This window comes from Diorhabda sublineata, chromosome 7 (assembly GCF_026230105.1).
Source record: "Diorhabda sublineata isolate icDioSubl1.1 chromosome 7, icDioSubl1.1, whole genome shotgun sequence".
In the NCBI taxonomy this organism is placed as follows: Eukaryota; Metazoa; Arthropoda; class Insecta; order Coleoptera; family Chrysomelidae; genus Diorhabda; species Diorhabda sublineata.
The window spans coordinates 33,609,743-33,628,400 of record NC_079480.1 but is presented as its reverse complement, the minus strand read 5'-3'; the positions used below and the strand labels follow the sequence as shown (position 1 = coordinate 33,628,400).

The following is an 18,658-nucleotide window of genomic DNA, read 5'->3' as shown; positions in this document are numbered from 1 at the left end:
ATTTCAGCTTTTGGGTGTCTAATACTAACTCCAAGTCGGTTTCTATCGACGAGGCGGGGTTCAGAGGTTAGTAATCCTCTGGATAACTATCACCAAGCCTCAGGTCTTTCGTAAAACAGTTCTACTAGTAAACCATCTGTCTGAAGCTTATCTGTCGAAATACAGCTGGTTGAGCTCGTTATTTCAGCTTTTGGGGGTCTAATACTAACTCCAAGTCGACGAGGGGTGGTTCATAGGTGAGTAATCCTCTGAACCTCGCATCAGCATGAGTTTTTGTAAAAAAATTAACGTTGTTTCATTACCTGTCGAGAATATAGGTTGACAAGATCGATTAAGCTTCTTGCGCTCTCTTTTTGATGTAACGTTATTCTAATAGTGGACAACTTCGGGTGGTGGTTGTTGTTCTTCGTCATCAATGCTTGCTTTATCCTCTAGCTTTGGTTTCGTCCATTACAGGACTCCAAAAGAGTGAGTTAAAACATGCGTGCGTAGGTATTGATTGCCTGCATTAAATTGATTGATATGTAGGGTCTTGCCCTCACAGAAAGTCCAAACCCCATTTTTTATTAATGAAGAATTGCTTGGTCAGATGTTATCCGTATAGAGAAGATGGGAGATGATACAGTAGATGTTTCTATTCACTTTGATGTTTGTACCGATTTGCAAATGTAAGCTGGTTCACCATCTTCTCATCGTTATTGAAAGAAAGCTTACCACAGTTGGTGTGGACTTTGTAGGCCTGCAAGACCTCCATAGGCATTAGGTACACAACATCAAACGCTTTCTTGCAATCCCTGAAAGTTGTTTTTTGCACTTTCGGTGATATCTTCTGCAACTTTTCTGTTCCTTCGCTAATATATTATTTTTTTGATGCTTCTATAAATTCTGTCTGTACTGGGTGGAGTTCTTCGTATGGGAGAATATGTGTGGAGCCCAGTGCTAGAAACCTCGAGATGTCTTTTGAGTTGTGTTAGAGGTAGGAAAATTGTTTCGCTAACTCTTGGTGTATTGTTATAACAGAAATTTTGAATATTATTAACTCCTGGTGCATTCCAGTTGTTGGTATTTTGGATAACATCAGTGATTTCCTCCATATCAAAATATAATTCGATGTGGTGACTTTGATGACAAGCCACACACCACTGATTTTATCTCAACATAATGAAAATGTTTGTTTCTGAAGAAGAGACACTTCTGTAACCTTTAAATAATTTTTTTTTGTGAAATAAGTTTTGTAAATACATTTTAGGATTTTTTATTGTGGCATTAGCAAAAAATGTCTGCTATCAGTCTTGCGATAAATTTCATAGCGTGTTATCAGGTGACAGTTCCATTTCCTTTTCGCTTTCCACGGTGTTTGTGGAAAGTTTCTAAATAAAATGGAACTTCGGAAAAATATTAACGTAGTTTTGTATAGTTAGTAAGCAAATGATAAATATCTTTTGAAATATTAAGCAAATAAACCAAAAGTCGTAAAATTAATATATTTTTAAAAAGTTTTCAACTTTTTATAATAAAAAATTTCTAATATAACATCGAGACAATTAATTTGAATAGTTTATTATTCAACAAATGATAATAACTCACGCAAAAAAGTTTACAGTAGATGTTTTATTCTGTTAAGTTAGGCTAGGGAATATTTTGGAACCAGTATTCAACATCTTCAACCCTTGGGGATGTCTTTAAACGATAGAATAAAGCTTAAGACAACTTAAAATATGGTGTTGAAATCACCTTGATAACCAATAACGTAAAAAAACTACAAGACACGCTGGAGAAATCGCTGAAATTACAATTAACAAAGAAGAAGATGTTAATATCAATTTAAGAGGAGAACAAGTCAAGAAAGGAGTTAGATTGAAATGGTAGGATTTATTCTAAAAGATAAAAGATATTCCAAGTCCTACTTTCCCAGTTATCGCATTTCAAAAATGGACACTACAAAGTCAAACATGGACAACCTAACGAAATCAAAGATATTAACGATAAAATAAATGCTATGAAACTGTGGGTAGAACAAATAATGAAGAAGAAAGAAAAATGAGAAACGTGGAGAAGAAGAAGCAAAGCTGAAATGGAAATGTGATAGTGAAGAGTACAAATTAAATAGGCGGATGATTTAAAGAAGCACGCAGGATCAAGATGGATAATTACGGCGAGAAACAAAGAGAAAAATCCTGGTAACGCCTGCATCCAAAGATGTAAAGATAAACGTTAATTAGATAGGTAGATATATCTATCTATTGGACATCATAAATTTAAAAAATAATTATTTCAATATTACGTATATTTAAATCGTAAGATTGAACTAATCTTTTGTGTAAAAACTTTTTTTCGAAAAATATTAGACCGTTACAGACCCTTATAAATTATTTTTTTGCGAAAATACCCTTGAAGATATGAAAACGGTTTCTATTCGTTTGCTTTTAGTAAGGTTAGAAGTATTCGAATCTATGTTGAAAAATTTTTTATTTTATACAGGGTGTGTATAAAAAGTGATCAAAGTTTAACTTCATAAATATCAAATTTCTTTATTTTTTTAAATAGAACCACCCGGTTTTTTTCTATTTTAATGCATCCAGTTTTTCGAAAGTAGCAATAATTGACGAATGACATTTATTACAAAGCCTACTAAAAGTATACATAGAAAATTGAAACTTGTTCAAAAATACAATAATATTTTAAAACCTCAAATAATATAACATTTAATATCTGGAAAACGGTAAGGTTTAGGTATAGGAAAGTATGAATTAATTTGCCTTATTTTTTACCCCTGATTGTATTAAAATAGAAAAAACCGGGTGGTTCTATTTGAAAAAATAAAGAAATTTGATATTTATGAAGTTAAACTTTCAACACTTTTTATACACACCCTGTATAAAATGAAAAATTTTTCAACATAGATTCAAATACTTCTAACCTTGCTTAAAGCAATCGAATAAAAATTATCTTTATATCTTTAAGGGTATTTTCGTAAAAAAATAATTTATAAGGGTCTGTAACGGTCAAATTTTTTACAAATAAATTAATAACTCAAAAAGTATGCATTTTTCGAAAAAAGTTTTTAGACAAAAGTACACTAAAATTTTACGTAGATTTTAAAAATGTATTAATATACAGGGTGTTCTATATAAAATAACAAAGCTACAGTCGACTTCCGGTAGAACCCGTTTTCATCAAACTATTTTTCCCATTGTTGCCATTTAATGAGTAATCAAAATATTTTGTCCACTTAGTCTCACCTCCTGATCAAGGTTTCTTATTTCTTCATTCACGTAGTTTTTTCTTTTATTGTCTCAAGTTTCTTCTCCACGTATTATTTAAGATATTCTGTCGAATTGCTTCATCATATCTCCTTTTTTTGCTAACTATATTTTGGTTCATTAGTATGGATCTTCTTCGTCATTCTTGTGTGGTTAGATTTCAACAGTTTTGATTCTCGTTTGTTGTTTTAACAAAAATATTACAGGGAAATACACTTTTCAACAAAAAACGAACACAATTTTAGAATCAGAAATCATTTAATTACATCAATGTCTCTATTATATACACACAAAGTCATAATATGAAATATTCACATAACCTCATTGTTTTATGTACGTTTCCTCAACTTCTCTATTAATTCGAAAGTCTGAAAACGTTGTTTAAAGTGAAATATGTTCTAAAACAACAAATTCATCCACTGATTTATTCAAAATAAGTTGTATTTACCGCGCTTAGGAACTTACGAATTTGACAGTCCCTTGTGCGCATGTCTATTCGTACTATCTGTATTTGTATACAGTAGTATCGAATCCGTAGCTTTCTAAAACATCGTCGATCCAATCTAAAAATATTTCAATATTGACGTAAACCCCTGGGGTATTCGCTACCCCACACGTCAATCCCCACGAAACTATACCCACTTGTTGGTATTTTCCGGGTCGATTAACAATGGGGCACATCAGCGGACTTCCACCGTCTCCCTTGCAGGTGTCTTTTTTACCTTCTCCTCCGGCGCATAAGAAACTCTTATGAAGGCGGAAGGAGCGACCGAATTTGACATCTTGTAGGGTCTTTACGCAGGCGTCTTTTGTAAGAATCGGTAATTCCATTCGTTTCAACGTCGCTTGGTAGGTTCCTTTTTTGTGAGAATTTCTTCCCCATCCGGCTACGACGCATCTTCTGCGTTCGTACTTGATACCAGGATATGGTAGACACATTATGCCAACGTTTTCGCGTAACATAAACGGTCTCTCGAGAATTACGATGGCGATGTCGTTTTGTAGCGTTTGCGGATGAAAATTCGGATGTACAATAATCTGTAATTGATTCGTTCAATCAAAAAATGTCCAACAGTCCGATGGATAGAAAGATAATACATACATTCCGCGTCAATTGTTTCTAAGTAAACTCACTTTTTTAACAAGACGATCTTGATGTGGTATCGGTTCCATCGAGGTTTCCCAATTCCATTCCCCGGCTCTAATTTTATAGCGACTCTCTTTATTTACACAATGCGCTGCAGTTATCGCCACTTGAGGATGTACCAAAGAACCCCCGCATCTGAAACCATCAAATAAAAATTCACTTCATACGCAGGAGGACCACAAATATTCGTTATCTTTAAAGACGTCTCTGATGACCTAGAGGAACGAATTCTTCACAAACAACACTTTTGGTATCGAATCAGTATTATTCTGATGTTTAAATCGACGTCACGACATTGTTTGAAGCGATGGAGTCTTTACTGTTACTTTGAGTCTGAATCACAGCGTTGTTAATAATCAGTAATGACCTTTGACAGAAATCTGGACCAGTTTCGAGCTGTTTCTACAAATCGCGACAAGTGTCAACACGATTTTCTTTCTGATTGTCGATAGAGCCCTAGGAATAAACTTGGTGTAATCCTTTTTAGTCCTAAATCTTCGAGAGCTCAAAAATAAAGAGCTCTTCCAGAAGAATACGACGGTCTACATAACCAAAGGTATTTTCTGAGGTTATACATTACACATCATCATCCAATAACAATCCTCAACAAAAAATATGACCATGGTGGTAGTATTGGCCAGCTCTAGGTCGCTTACAAGTCGAATTGCTTCCTTTTGCATGGAGTAGAGGATCCCCAGGGTATACTTAGGACATATTACTCCCAACCTCGACACCCATCAAGCGAATTTGCAGTTTTGTCTTGTAGATCGTTAATGTACATGAGAGAGTAGATAACAAGATACATTCCTGGGGAGTACCAGAATTGACCTCAAACCTTTCTGAGATGGTTTGGTGATATTCCATCGGGGCCGGTGGCTTTATTGATGTTATTATTGAGTAGTTTTCTCCAGGCAGACTCGGTTGTTGTTTTTCACGCGAATGTCACCAAAATGAAAGCCTTGAGAGGATGGCTACATGTCTACTGTAATTTGATAAAAATAGAACGTCCTAGTGGAAGGGTCCTGGCTCCAAGACAACCCATTACTCATTGGCAATAATTGATCTATTGTCATTTGTTTATAGAAGAAATTTTTCAACATTTCGTCGATTCAGAGAGTTGAACGGCTTTCATCAGACGATAAGAAAGATAAGAAATTTGAAAAAAACCGTGATAGATTGGATGGAAGCTATTCCTGAAGAAAGAATGAATTTCTCAATGAATATGTAACGAAAATGTCTACCTGTAAGTTCTGCCTTCCAATATCCCCAACATCCAAGGAAATTCGCCGAATTCAGCTGCGTTGTTATCTCCCAATATCCTAAAACCGAATATTTCTTCTTCGTAATTCTTGGCTGCCATAATATCATGAGTCAACATCTTTCTGTTGCCGCATTCAACTGGACAACACACGTCAAAATCGTTACTCAGCAAAGGCATTTTTTCTACGTAACTAGTCCTTCTGAAACATAATACATCTGAAGCATTTATGAATCTTCTACATAAAGTTGGATGTTTACGAGTTTTCATGAAAAAAACGATAAATCTTAATAAAAACTAATCACTTATTAGAAATTTATTAATCTTCCTATTGTCAAAGTGATCTGACTACTTTATATTCAGTTTTATCGTCAAGATTCATCGTCGGTTCCACGCCAAAACCATCATTCCATAAAATTGGACTCTACATGAATATGACTGCTTCGCGTTTTGACTTTGGTTTTTTTTTTAATTTTGATTAGCTTAGTATTAGAGTTTATTTCATTGTTTTATTTGCATTCAATGAGTTTTCAAACCCTTAACGCGTTTAATTTTGAAATATTTCCAAGCAAAAATGAATTTAGCAAAAATTTTGTAAATTTAGGGAAAATTCACTTATTTTGGATAATCTCTCTACTGAAACCCACGAACTTTTACATACAATGAAATTAAGGTTAGGTTAGGTTAAGTTATGTTAGGTTAAGTTAGGTTAGGTTAAGTTAGGTTAGGAATGAAATTAAGGTTAGGTTGCTGTTTTTGAGGGAAATCAACTTTTTATAGCAAACTTTTCGAGATCAGATGATTATGTTCTGAGTCTCCCATGTCCCAAGCATCTCCACATTCCTATAATATAAAAAATTCCAGACACTTTTTAGGGTAAATTCACTTATTTTGGATAATCTCCCTACTGAAACCCACGAACTTTTACATACAATGAAATTAAGGTTAGGTTAGGTTAAGTTATGTTAGGTTAAGTTAGGTTAGGTTAAGTTAGGTTAGGAATGAAATTAAGGTTAGGTTGTTGTGTTCGAAGGAAATCACCTTTTTACAGGAAACTTTTCGAGATCAGATGATTATGTTCTGAGTCTCCCATGTCCCAAGCATCTCCACATTCCTATAATATAAAAAATTCCAGACACTTTTTAGGGTAAATTCACTTATTTTGGATAATCTCCCTACTGAAACCCACGAACTTTTACATACTATGAAATTAAGGTTAGGTTAGGTTAAGTTATGTTAGGTTAAGTTAGGTTAGGTTATGTTAGGTTAGGAATGAAATTAAGGTTAGGTTGCTGTTTTTGAGGGAAATCAACTTTTTATAGCAAACTTTTCGAGATCAGATGATTATGTTCTGAGTCTCCCATGTACCAAGCATCTCCACATTCCTATAATATAAAAAATTCCAAACACTTTTTAGGGTAAATTCACTTATTTTGGATAATCTCCCTACTGAAACCCACGAACTTTTACATACTATGAAATTAAGGTTAGGTTAGGTTAAGTTATGTTAGGTTAAGTTAGGTTAGGTTATGTTAGGTTAGGAATGAAATTAAGGTTAGGTTGCTGTTTTTGAGGGAAATCAACTTTTTATAGCAAACTTTTCGAGATCAGATGATTATGTTCTGAGTCTCCCATGTCCCAAGCATCTCCACATTCCTATAATATAAAAAATTCCAGACACTTTTTAAGGTAAATTCACTTATTTTGGATAATCTCCCTACTGAAACCCACGAAATCTTGAATACAATGAAATTAAGGTTAGGTTAGGTTAAGTTAGGTTAGGAATGAAATTAAGGTTAGGTTGCTGTTTTTGAGGGAAATCAACTTTTTATAGCAAACTTTTCGAGATCAGATGATTATGTTCTGAGTCTTCCATGTACCAAGCATCTCCACATTCCTATAATATAAAAAATTCCAGACACTTTTTAGGGAAAATTCACTTATTTTGGATAATCTCTCTACTGAAACCCACGAACTTTTACATACAATGAAATTAAGGTTAGGTTAGGTTAAGTTATGTTAGGTTAAGTTAGGTTAGGTTAAGTTAGGTTAGGAATGAAATTAAGGTTAGGTTGTTGTGTTCGAAGGAAATCACCTTTTTACAGGAAACTTTTCGAGATCAGATGATTATGTTCTGAGTCTCCCATGTACCAAGCATCTCCACATTCCTATAATATAAAAAATTCCAGACACTTTTTAGGGAAAATTCACTTATTTTGGATAATCTCTCTACTGAAACCCACGAACTTTTACATACAATGAAATTAAGGTTAGGTTAGGTTAAGTTATGTTAGGTTAAGTTAGGTTAGGTTAAGTTAGGTTAGGAATGAAATTAAGGTTAGGTTGTTGTGTTCGAAGGAAATCACCTTTTTACAGGAAACTTTTCGAGATCAGATGATTATGTTCTGAGTCTCCCATGTACCAAGCATCTCCACATTCCTATAATATAAAAAATTCCAGACACTTTTTAGGGTAAATTCACTTATTTTGGATAATCTCCCTACTGAAACCCACGAACTTTTACATACAATGAAATTAAGGTTAGGTTAGGTTAAGTTATGTTAGGTTAAGTTAGGTTAGGTTAAGTTAGGTTAGGTTAAGTTAGGTTAGGAATGAAATTAAGGTTAGGTTGTTGTTTTGGAGGGAAATCAACTTTTTTCAGTAAATTTTTCGAGATCAAATGATTATATTCTGAATCTCCCATGTCCCAAACATCACCATACTTATATAATATAAAAAATTCTAGACTTTTTAGTATAAATTCACTTATTTTCGATGATATCCCAACTGAAACCCACGAAATCTTGAATACAATGAAATTGAGGTTAGGTTGCTGTTTTTGAAGGAAATCAACTTTTTACAGGAAACTTTTCGAAATTAAATGGTTATGATCCAAATCTTTTATTTCCCAATCATGTTCACACCCCTATAATATAAAAAAGAAATCCAGACTTTTTCATGATAAAACTGATAAGTTTTAATGAAAACAAATCGCGCATTAGAAATTTATTAACCTTTTAACAAAAATGATAATATCAAAAATGTTTCAGACAAGTCGTTTCGAATTATACTTATGTCAGAAAATATTTGAAATCGCACAAAAACCTGTCGTTAAAAGCAATTATTTCGAAACTATAGTTTGGCACATTCATGTGCCACATTTCGTTGAATTAATCAGCTAAAAGAATCATACTATACAACGAAATTATTTATAAATCTTCTTGATTTTAGGTATGTTCTATTTTGAAATTAGTTTTTTTATAATTTCTTTAAAACATATAACTTTGACTTTTCGACGACTTTTAATTTATATCAAAATTAAATTTTTTTTGTTTTTAACAACGTAGACAATTTTTGGAATAAATTAAATATGAAAAGCTTATTGATAAACAATAGATACTTTACCTTACATCCATGAGTCCTTCGCCGTCTTCAACCAAACCACTAAAATCGTCCTTACATTGCCAATAAGGAACTGAAATGCAATGTTCATTATCCATATCGTACAGTCCTTTTACTTTTAACAAAAATTGTAAACACATTACTACCAGAATTGAAATCATTTTTAATTTAACTCCCAAAAAAAAAAACAATAATAAATAAATGAATTTAATAAAAAACTTCCGTTATAATTGTTGTTCTTTACGTCTGTTGTCACCTCAATCAACAATATTAAATTAGTTTAATTAAAGATATGAAATATATGAACCGCCCATTTAGTACAGGTACTCAAGCTGAAAATTGTGTCAAACCTTCTAAATTCTTTAATGCAGCTCCGATTTTCCTAAAAATTTAGAATTAAACTCATCTTACCCTCCACATCAAGATCTACATGGTCGCAAGGTGTGCAAATTGTTTTTAAGGGGTGAAAAATCCACCCCTTTTCCAAAAATACCGATATTATAGTTTTTCCTACTTTTTTTCAATTTAAATGTTTTTCGTTTATGCAGCATAAATATCTTAACATACTGTATAATAGGAAATTTATATATTTTGAAGTATCAACCCTTAAAACTCAATTTCTAATTTTTTATGTAACTCCATTAATTTTGAATTTATCACATCCTTAAAAAAACTATTTTAAAGGTTATTTTTCGGGCTACAAGCCTATGTATGCTAGAAGGGCTTAAGACCCTCCACATTTTATTAATAAAGGGTCAAAGGGTTGTGGATAAGCAATCCTCGTACTATAGTAGACAGATTAATTTGATTATAACTCCGTTAATATTTGTGTTAGAAAAAAATAGAAAAAATGCAAAATAATCGTCATAAAAAATGCTTTGATTTGACTGTTTATTTGTTTTTGTAGCTCTTTTAGTAATGATGAAAAAATTAGCAAAAAAAAATTTTTTTAAAAAGCTAAAATTAAAAAGTAGTATTTAATCATTTTTTTCAAAAATATGCACTTCTAATTAGACAAACTTTCAGATGTTGTAAATAACATCCAAATAAAGTATTTGGTACAAGGAATAAGTTTAATTTTGATTTTCAATGAAATGGCATTAGTTTTAGTGCAATTTTTTTAGCTTTAACTATTTTACATCATATCTCACTAAAATTTCAATCGAAACAACTTTTGTCAGTAATCATTTGAAAGGTCTTTTTAAGCTCGTTAAAAAGCATTCTATGACTTTTTGTTGAAAAATTCACCCTTTTCCCGTTATTTGAGGTTAAATACTGAATTACGTAAAACAAAAGCTATTCAAGTATCTATAACTTGCTTTAGGCAAAACATTAAAATCTTAAAATATATCTAATTTGTTTGTTTTTTTATAAGCTTCATTTTTGTTCATTACACTTTTTTCGATAAAATCCATCATTACAAAGTTATACGTAAAAAACTATTCAAAATGCGGTTTTTTTCACGAAAAATCGTACTTTTTAATTGCGAATAACTCAGAAACTATTGATCTGGTGAAAAAAATTTATATAACATTTTTTACTTTAAATTTGCTGATCTTTCGATTTCTGTGGTTGTTTTGGGTGAAAAATTCTCCACCCCCGGAAAGGGATGGCACCCCACGGGGAGGTTGCACACTTCGGCACCATGTAGATCTCGATTTTTGGATACTCACCTATCATCTGTCAAAAATTTCAAATAAATCGATACTGCGATAAAGAATTCGGTGGGGAAATGCTTGAATACCTGGCCTAATTATTACACATAAAATAAGTTTCCTCGTATTATTTTATTCAGTAAAGAAGCTGTTAAACTTTACTTCTTTATTTTTTCTAAATTCTCTTAGTTGTGATAAGTTTTATTGGCTTGTTTTATGTTAGTGTTGAGATTGGAGATAATAAACCATCGCATTAATGACAAGATATTTTTTGTTTTGAAAGTATACAGGTTGAAACAAATTTCCTAATACTGCATACAATTTTTTAATAATTTATATCAGAAAAAAACTAAATATTCCACGAGTGTGAAAATATTTCGTTGCAAGTGTCAAGATGTGTGAAAAATTGAAAACAAAAGTTAAATTTGACGAAACTGTGTATTGATTAGCCAACGAGATGTATCAAGTGTCAAAATTAAGGTTAGGTTGTTGTTTTGGAGGAAAATCAATTTCTTGCGAAAAATTTTTCAATATCAAATCATTATGTATGTCCCAAGCATCTCCACATTCCTATAAGATAAAAAAATCCAGATTCTTTAGGGTAAATTCATTTATTTTTGATGATCTTCCATCTGAAACCCACGAACTTTTACATAGAATGGAATTGAGGTTAGGTTATTGTTTTTGAAGGAAATCAACTTTTTTCAGTAAATTTTTGGGGATTAAATGATTACGTTCTGAATATCCCATGTCCCAAACATCACCATACTCATATAATATAAAAAAATTCCATACTTTTTAGGGTAAATTCATTTATTTTTGATGATCTGCCAACTGAAACCCATGAAATTTTACATAGAATGGAATTGAGGTTAGGTTGTTGTTTTTGAAGGAAATCAACTTTTTTCAATAAATTTTTGGGGATCAAATGATTACGTTCTGAATATCCCATGTCCCAAACATCACCATACTCATATAATATAAAAAAATTCCAGACTTTTTAGGGTAAATTCATTTATTTTTGATGATCTTCCATCTGAAACCCACGAACTTTTACATACAATGGAATTGAGGTTAGGTTGTTGTTTTGAAGGAAATCAACTTTTTTCAGTAAATTTTTGGGGATCAAATGATTACGTTCTGAATATCCCATGTCCCAAACATCACCATACTCATATAATATAAAAAAATTCCATACTTTTTAGGGTAAATTCATTTATTTTTGATGATCTTCCATCTGAAACCCACTAACTTGAGGTTAGGTTGTTGTTTTGAAGGAAATCAACTATTTGTAGCAAATTTTTCGAAATTAAACTGTCATGTTCCAAATCTCTCGTGTTCCAATCATCTCCACACTTCCATAAGATTGAACAATGAAAACTTTTCAGGGTAAATTCAATTATTTTAGATATGATCCCAACTGAAGCCCAGGGTATCTTACATACAACCCCAAAATTTTACACACAACGAAATTAAGGATAGGTTGTTGTTTTGGACGAAAAAATCGACAAAATATATGTAAAAAATATTTATTTTGACAATTCAAATAGAAATATTACATATTTACATTTAAATAGGTATATAATTAGATAGAATCTATACAAAACTCGATGGAATAAATTATTACAGATGCCGTAGGAAGAAAATGTTAATAAATTAATGAAAATTATAAAAATTACAACTAAATTTTACAAAATTGTTATAATAATTTAACAAATATATAAATAAAAACCATTAATCTAATTCAGTTCTTATATGTACAGTACCATTGGAGATACAGAATAGTATAATCTTCGTTCTTTTGTGTAAATTAACAAAAAAAAATACTAGAAAATCGATAGATGTTTTTCAAAAAAAGTTTTAAAGGAATATATCCAAATAAGTGAGGTTATAATAACATTTAAAGTCCAAATAGTCCGGGAGACATTACGTTGTAGTCACATTCCAAAAAAATATTTTCTGTTTTAGTATTATCTGAATTATGATGAATTTTGACTTGTGTCACTGTTCTATATGTAGAATAAGCAGAAAAAAAAATAGTTTCAGTCTCAGTTTTAGTATTATTATTCCTACCAGTTTTCTATATTGTATATTGTACCTGAAAAACAGCAAGCAGGGTTGTATATTAGTACTTAAAAAAAAATTAATATTTTTATGTCACTTTTAGTCAAAAATTGACATTGCACAGTAATCTCATTTTTCTTTTTCTATAAGAACTGGTTAATACATCAACTGATCCCTATGGGAGGGTTAAGGGCAATTTTTTAGGCACGTTTTTTCTTTTAATTACCTTTAAATTAATTCAAATAATGATAATTTCTTCATTATCTACCCTATAAAGTTTATAATGTACAATAAATTTGATGGTATTGAAGTTGATGGAAATCGGCCGTCTCCTGGACTAAAAAAAATTAATCGATTTTTCTACAGGGAACTGCGATACTATAAAATTATTAATATAAATAATTAGAATAGTAATTATTAAAACTTAAGGCAATAATAATTTGTACTTTTAGTTAAATTATCGAATATTACAACTATCAACTAAATTCGTTCCCCTCGTATAAATTTTCACAGGTTTCTAATAATCTCAAAATCGGAGTAATGTTATAAGGAAACAAATCCTTGGAAACTAATCTAGTTATTTGCATTTTTAAACGAATCAAAACGCTCATTGTATCATCTAATTCGTTACTACGGGAAGTACTACCCTCTCCGCAACTACTTATAAACCTGGACCAATTCCTTTTAGTAAATTTCAAAAATCTCAATAGATATAGTAAAAAACAAGTTTCGTTACTGACTAAATAATCTAAAAGTATATCGGAATCGTGACTAACTACTTTTAAAAATTCTATAAACGAATGTATGGGATTTAACATGTTTAATAAATCCGGATACACGGCGTTCCTATAGGATATCCCTATAGTTATATCCAAAGTACATACCATAGCTTCGATCATATAATCATCCTGATCGCTGAAAAGATGAACTATAATTTTCGAAAATGGACTTTCTGGATGAAAATCCAAACAATTCTTAACGAATACATCAACTTTCTTTAAAACGTCTCTAATAGATCTCTCGATTAGTTGCATATCTTGATAAAAATCCGAATCGTCAGATCCTATACTAGAATCAGAACTATCAGATCTAGTTTCTTTTATAGTAACAGCTACGGATTTTAATATCAACAAAATCATTTTTTGTAATAAAGTTCTATCGACGTTACTCTGTCCGGCTTGTAAACTAACTATAGTACCAACGAAGCTGTTCACTATAAAACCTTCGTTCCTTTTGAAAGGTAAACTATCCAATAAACGGTAATCCTTAACGTACCTAACTAACAAATGTGCTAATTGACAAGTATCCTCCGGTAACATATCTTGTAAAGCCAAAGTGCTACCGTAACACAACACCTCGTTAAATAAAGACAATATTTTTTTCCATATTATAGGTGGTAATTGATTATTTAATAATCCGACGAATATTTCTAAATGAGTATAAAAAGGTTTTGTATCTATAACGCTTAAATTGGCTTTAATAGAAATCGTACTTTCCCATAACGATAAAAAAGTTAAAACGCAAGTTTGAGCAGCAACTGAATTATTGTGTACTAATAAATGTTGCACCATGTGGATCAATTCCGGCCATTTCGCTTCTAAACTTTTAATAATTAATCCTTTGATCGACGAAGTATCGTAACTTTCCGGATCAGTAAACGGTACCGTGATACATTTAATATCGTCATTTTTAGTACTTGGTCCTGCCGATTCCGTTATTTCAGTAACTTCCAAAACGTGCTGTTCGATATCTTTCCATTCGACTACCCGTTTTACTATTTCTAAAGCGAATTGTATTTTAACGAAATCGTAATTTTCGCTCGAAAAGAAATTAACTATAGTTTCCAACCATTCGTTATTTATATTCGTTTTAGCTATAACTAAAAAGCTGCTCAAAGTTCTGGCCGCTAAAAAGTTGATGTATTTATTACGAGCTTCGCATAAAGAAATTATTTGTTCTATTAAATTGTATTCGTTGCAAATTAGGGCTTCACAAATACTGACGATCTTCGAACAAATCAAACCATTATTATTTTGTTTCAAATAAACGTCGAATAGCAATTGGAGATTCGATAAAAAATGTAAAATCTTTTTATCAGACCATTCTGATAACATTATGGTAGTTCTAATACCACCGGAATCATTAATTTGTTGCCCTTCGAATTGTTTCCTTAAAACGTTATCCGGAATTTCACATAAACATTGTTTTATCAAATATTTTTGAAAATCGTCTAAACTATCTATATACAAATCATCAGATGATTTCGAAGGGGAACAAATATCCGGAGCCGGTTTTATTGAAATATTATAACTATTTATACCGTCATCATCATTATTCTTCTTATCACTATTATCTTCATTGGTCCTAAACAAACCGTTTTCACTATAATGTAAATTCACCGTATTTCGAGTTATATCATTTTCGTTTATATGAAGAGGAAGTGATAAATGGAGAGCTTGAAAATCAGTAGGGACTGCATCTTCGGCTAAGTTGTGTATAAAATCAGGCTCGTCAGAATTTTCCTGTTCATTTTCTCGTCTCAACTTCTTCTTAACAGGTTGTTCTGAACTCATTTTATTATTTTTCTGAGTGAGAACCATTAGAGCAGCAAGAAATTTGACTGGGAAAATATATATCTTGACCACTTTTTATCAGTTATCTCTACCTACAAAATAAATATATTATTTTAAAACAAAAAATTCTTGTAAACATGTATAAGTCTTATAGTTAATAATATACAGGGTGTCAAATTGTTTTATCATAACCAACAACATATGTTGAACATAAAGGAAAAATAGTAAATTTCAGAACATATATTCAAAATTTGCAACTCCAGCCAAAATACAACCATCCACTCGACGATTAATGGATTGCCAAATACATTCAAACATACCAAGATTATTACAAATAACATTACAGCCTTGACATATCAAAAGCTTTTGACATGGTTTACCATAACAACCTTCTAAATAAATTAAGATCGTCCTCACTCATCGGCTGGCTTAGTAGCTTTCCATCCAGATCTCTATTGATGGAAATACCTCAAAAAGGTTTGAGGTCAACACTGTGGTCCCCAGAGATGCTTCTTGTCACCTACTCTCTTTCTCCTCGGCTACTACCAAATCAATAGGTATCAACAGGTCACCACCATCAATAACAATCTTGAAAACTGAAGTAGGATGGAAGAAATCTGATGATTGTATTGCGGCAAAAATCCAGACTGCTGTTTTAACAAAGAACGTTGGCATTGGGTATCAGGATTTGCTCCTGTCTGGTCATACAATATCACCATCACCGCAAATTCGCCTGATGGGTGCTAAGGTTGGATGCAATATGACCTGCCATAGTCACATGGCCGATATAGCCAAGACAGCTTCACAAAAACTTCAAGATCAAAAAGTTATATACTCCGCAACACCTTCTAAACCTCTACAAGTCCAACATTCGTCCATCTTTAGAGTATTGCTCGCATATTTGGATCTCGGCTCCCAAACATACCCTTAAGATGCTGAACTAAATACAGAAGAGAACAGTTCGACTTATAGATGATCCAGAGTTGAGCAGAAACAGAGCATAGAAGAATCAGCTACAAAAGTATGTCTTTCCAAAACACTAAAACCCACAGAAGTTCAAAATCAATATCCACACACTTGATTGACATGGAAAATCCACTAAATTGATCAATTTGTCCATAATGACAATACAAAAATCTTGGCCAATTAGGTTATCCTTTTGATATCACATCTGCTGTTAAACAAAGACACATGTACATTCTTTATACTACTCCTCAAAGCAATCAAGCAAATAGATCAGAGAGGTACTATCAAGATTTGTACATATGTAATAGGCTTGGCCTACCTATAAATGAGTATAAAATCCAAAAAAACACTGCTATACAATTTGTAATTGCAATTTAAACTTAAGTTCGACTCTACTTAAATCATATGTACAAATTGAATTCTAAACTCTTGCTCACCTTTATTAATCACACAAACATACCACAAATTAAACATAGACATTGTAAAAGCTTATTCTACAATAATAGTTCCTTCCACCTGAATCATTGTCAATCACCTTTTATGAAATACTTACATACCATCACAAGAATTCTAATAATTCCAGTTATAACTTTGTGTGACCAAGAAAGAATAATATTTGAGAGGAAAATTATCGAAAAAATAAATTGAAGAATTAGAATAAATGAAGCATACTGAGTAATCAATGAAATATTGGACAATAAAAACATCGTCAGATTCATTAAAGCCTAGAAGATGCAATGATTTGGCTACATTTAAAGAATGGAGGATAAGCAGATGCCTAAACAATCATGAATCTCAAAATATACAGCAGTAGAAAAAAAGGCAGACTCCGTATTAGATTCAGTTCATGTAGACTTAGAAACAATGAATGTGACAGGAAAATGAACATTAGTGAAAAACAGACCAATTTGGAGGCGAATTGTCAAAGAGGCTCACACCGAAATGTAGTGGTAAATTAACAAAAAAAAACATAAAATAGAAGGAAATCATAAATAACAAAAAATCCAATCAAAGTAATGAGCTTAAAATAAAAAGTCAATGTATGGAAATAAAAAATGTTACAAAACAATAATTATACTTGGAAAAGATATTATTTACTTAAGTGCATTAACTGAGTGAAAAAATGATCTTAATTGTACCAATAGCTCTAAATATACTGAAGAATTATAGTTTTGACATTAAAAAAAATCAGCAATAAATAATTTACAAAACAAATTGTTGATGTATAAATTTTCTTATATATATACATTATCATTCTTATTGTAATATATTATAAATTCTCAATATTATATCATATTTTTAATATCTAACAAGAATAACAAGTTTCATTCTTTTCGACTAGTTATTTACATAAAAAACTTTAAAAATACACTCGGTTGAATTACCTTATATGAAGATTAAAATTATAATAGATTATTACGTTAAATATTTATTATTCACAAGATTATAAAAATTATATATTAATAACTTACATTCATGTTTGTGTGTAACAAGTAATTTCAGTAGCTACTTCTTGTTAGCTTGTTTGTCTTTATTCGTCCGATTACAAGGTTGAGTGTTTCACAAATTTCAATAATTTAACATTCGGAATTATTCACACCTTTAAATCACAACAAATAACCAAAAAAAATACATTTAAATGTAAATAACTACAAAAATTGATCAATGAACTGCCATTTCAGTCATTTTTTTAGTATACGATCTCATAGGGACATGCGCAGATAGGTTTGGAATTGAATGACAGATTAATCAAATCAGTAACTGTTAGTAAAAGTGGGAATTTATTAAATAATTAAGGGAGAAATTTTGTTATCTATTATCAACCAGAGCTAGTGTTATAATTATCAATTAATCCTCATTATTGCAAAAATATCTCAATTTGAATAAAAAAAATCATACTGATACTGTGTTGATCAAAGAATACTTGTCATTACACCATATTTCGATTTTACGAACACGATGTGGTTTTCTTGATATTTCATTGTATTGTATCTTATTTACATTTTGGATTGTGGAAAATGCATTTATCATCACTTAATTAATTTGTTTCGCTCTTAAAGATTCCATAATATGAAAAAAGAAGGAAAAACATAAAATAAGTTCAATTAATTTTTTCCAAACTTTATTTATTGAGTTGAACGAATTTAATATTCTTTATTTAATATTTCTAGTATTAAATTTACGAGAAGTAAAAATTTCTATTTCGTCTACTAATTTTTCAATTTAGTACTAATGTAGGTTTAATCAAAACACGTTTATTCTCGGAATAGTAAAAACATAGAATATGATTTCTGACAACACTAATCAACGTTGCCACCTGTATACATTTT

At 31.2% G+C, this 18,658-nt stretch overlaps 2 protein-coding genes across 3 annotated transcripts; both read right to left on the bottom strand.

The window, feature by feature from the left end:
- Positions 1-3,502: 3,502 nt before the first annotated feature.
- LOC130447153 (phenoloxidase-activating factor 2-like) lies at positions 3,503-9,339 on the bottom strand. Of its 2 annotated transcripts, none has more exons than XM_056783834.1 (4): positions 9,074-9,339; positions 5,652-5,870; positions 4,398-4,545; positions 3,503-4,301 (listed from the first exon to the last, which is right to left on the bottom strand). In XM_056783834.1, the coding sequence occupies exons 1-4, from the start codon at positions 9,229-9,231 to the stop codon at positions 3,765-3,767; spliced, it is 1,062 nt and encodes a 353-aa protein (XP_056639812.1). In that variant the 5' UTR covers positions 9,232-9,339; the 3' UTR covers positions 3,503-3,764. The 2 variants fall into 2 exon arrangements, with proteins under 2 accessions (XP_056639812.1, XP_056639811.1); XM_056783833.1 differs by having other exon boundaries at positions 5,652-5,867; positions 9,074-9,313.
- Positions 9,340-12,238: 2,899 nt separating this feature from the next.
- Positions 12,239-18,051, bottom strand: LOC130447152 (protein lines). Its single transcript, XM_056783832.1, has 2 exons — positions 17,801-18,051; positions 12,239-15,454 (listed from the first exon to the last, which is right to left on the bottom strand). The coding sequence occupies exon 2, from the start codon at positions 15,387-15,389 to the stop codon at positions 13,266-13,268; it is 2,124 nt and encodes a 707-aa protein (XP_056639810.1). The 5' UTR covers positions 15,390-15,454; positions 17,801-18,051; the 3' UTR covers positions 12,239-13,265.
- Positions 18,052-18,658: the final 607 nt, after the last annotated feature.

Excerpts from the sequence above, each read along its gene's own strand:
- LOC130447153 (XM_056783834.1), bottom strand. The coding sequence starts at position 9,231 with ATGATTTCAATTCTGGTAGTAATGTGTTTACAATTTTTGTTAAAAGTA. Across the intron at positions 5,871-9,073 it reads GAAGGACTCATGGATGTAAG|AAGGACTAGTTACGTAGAAA; the intron begins GTAAAGTATCTA and ends ATTATGTTTCAG. Across the intron at positions 4,546-5,651 it reads TTGGAAGGCAGAACTTACAG|ATGCGGGGGTTCTTTGGTAC; the intron begins GTAGACATTTTC and ends TGATGGTTTCAG.
- LOC130447152 (XM_056783832.1), bottom strand. The coding sequence starts at position 15,389 with ATGGTTCTCACTCAGAAAAATAATAAAATGAGTTCAGAACAACCTGTT.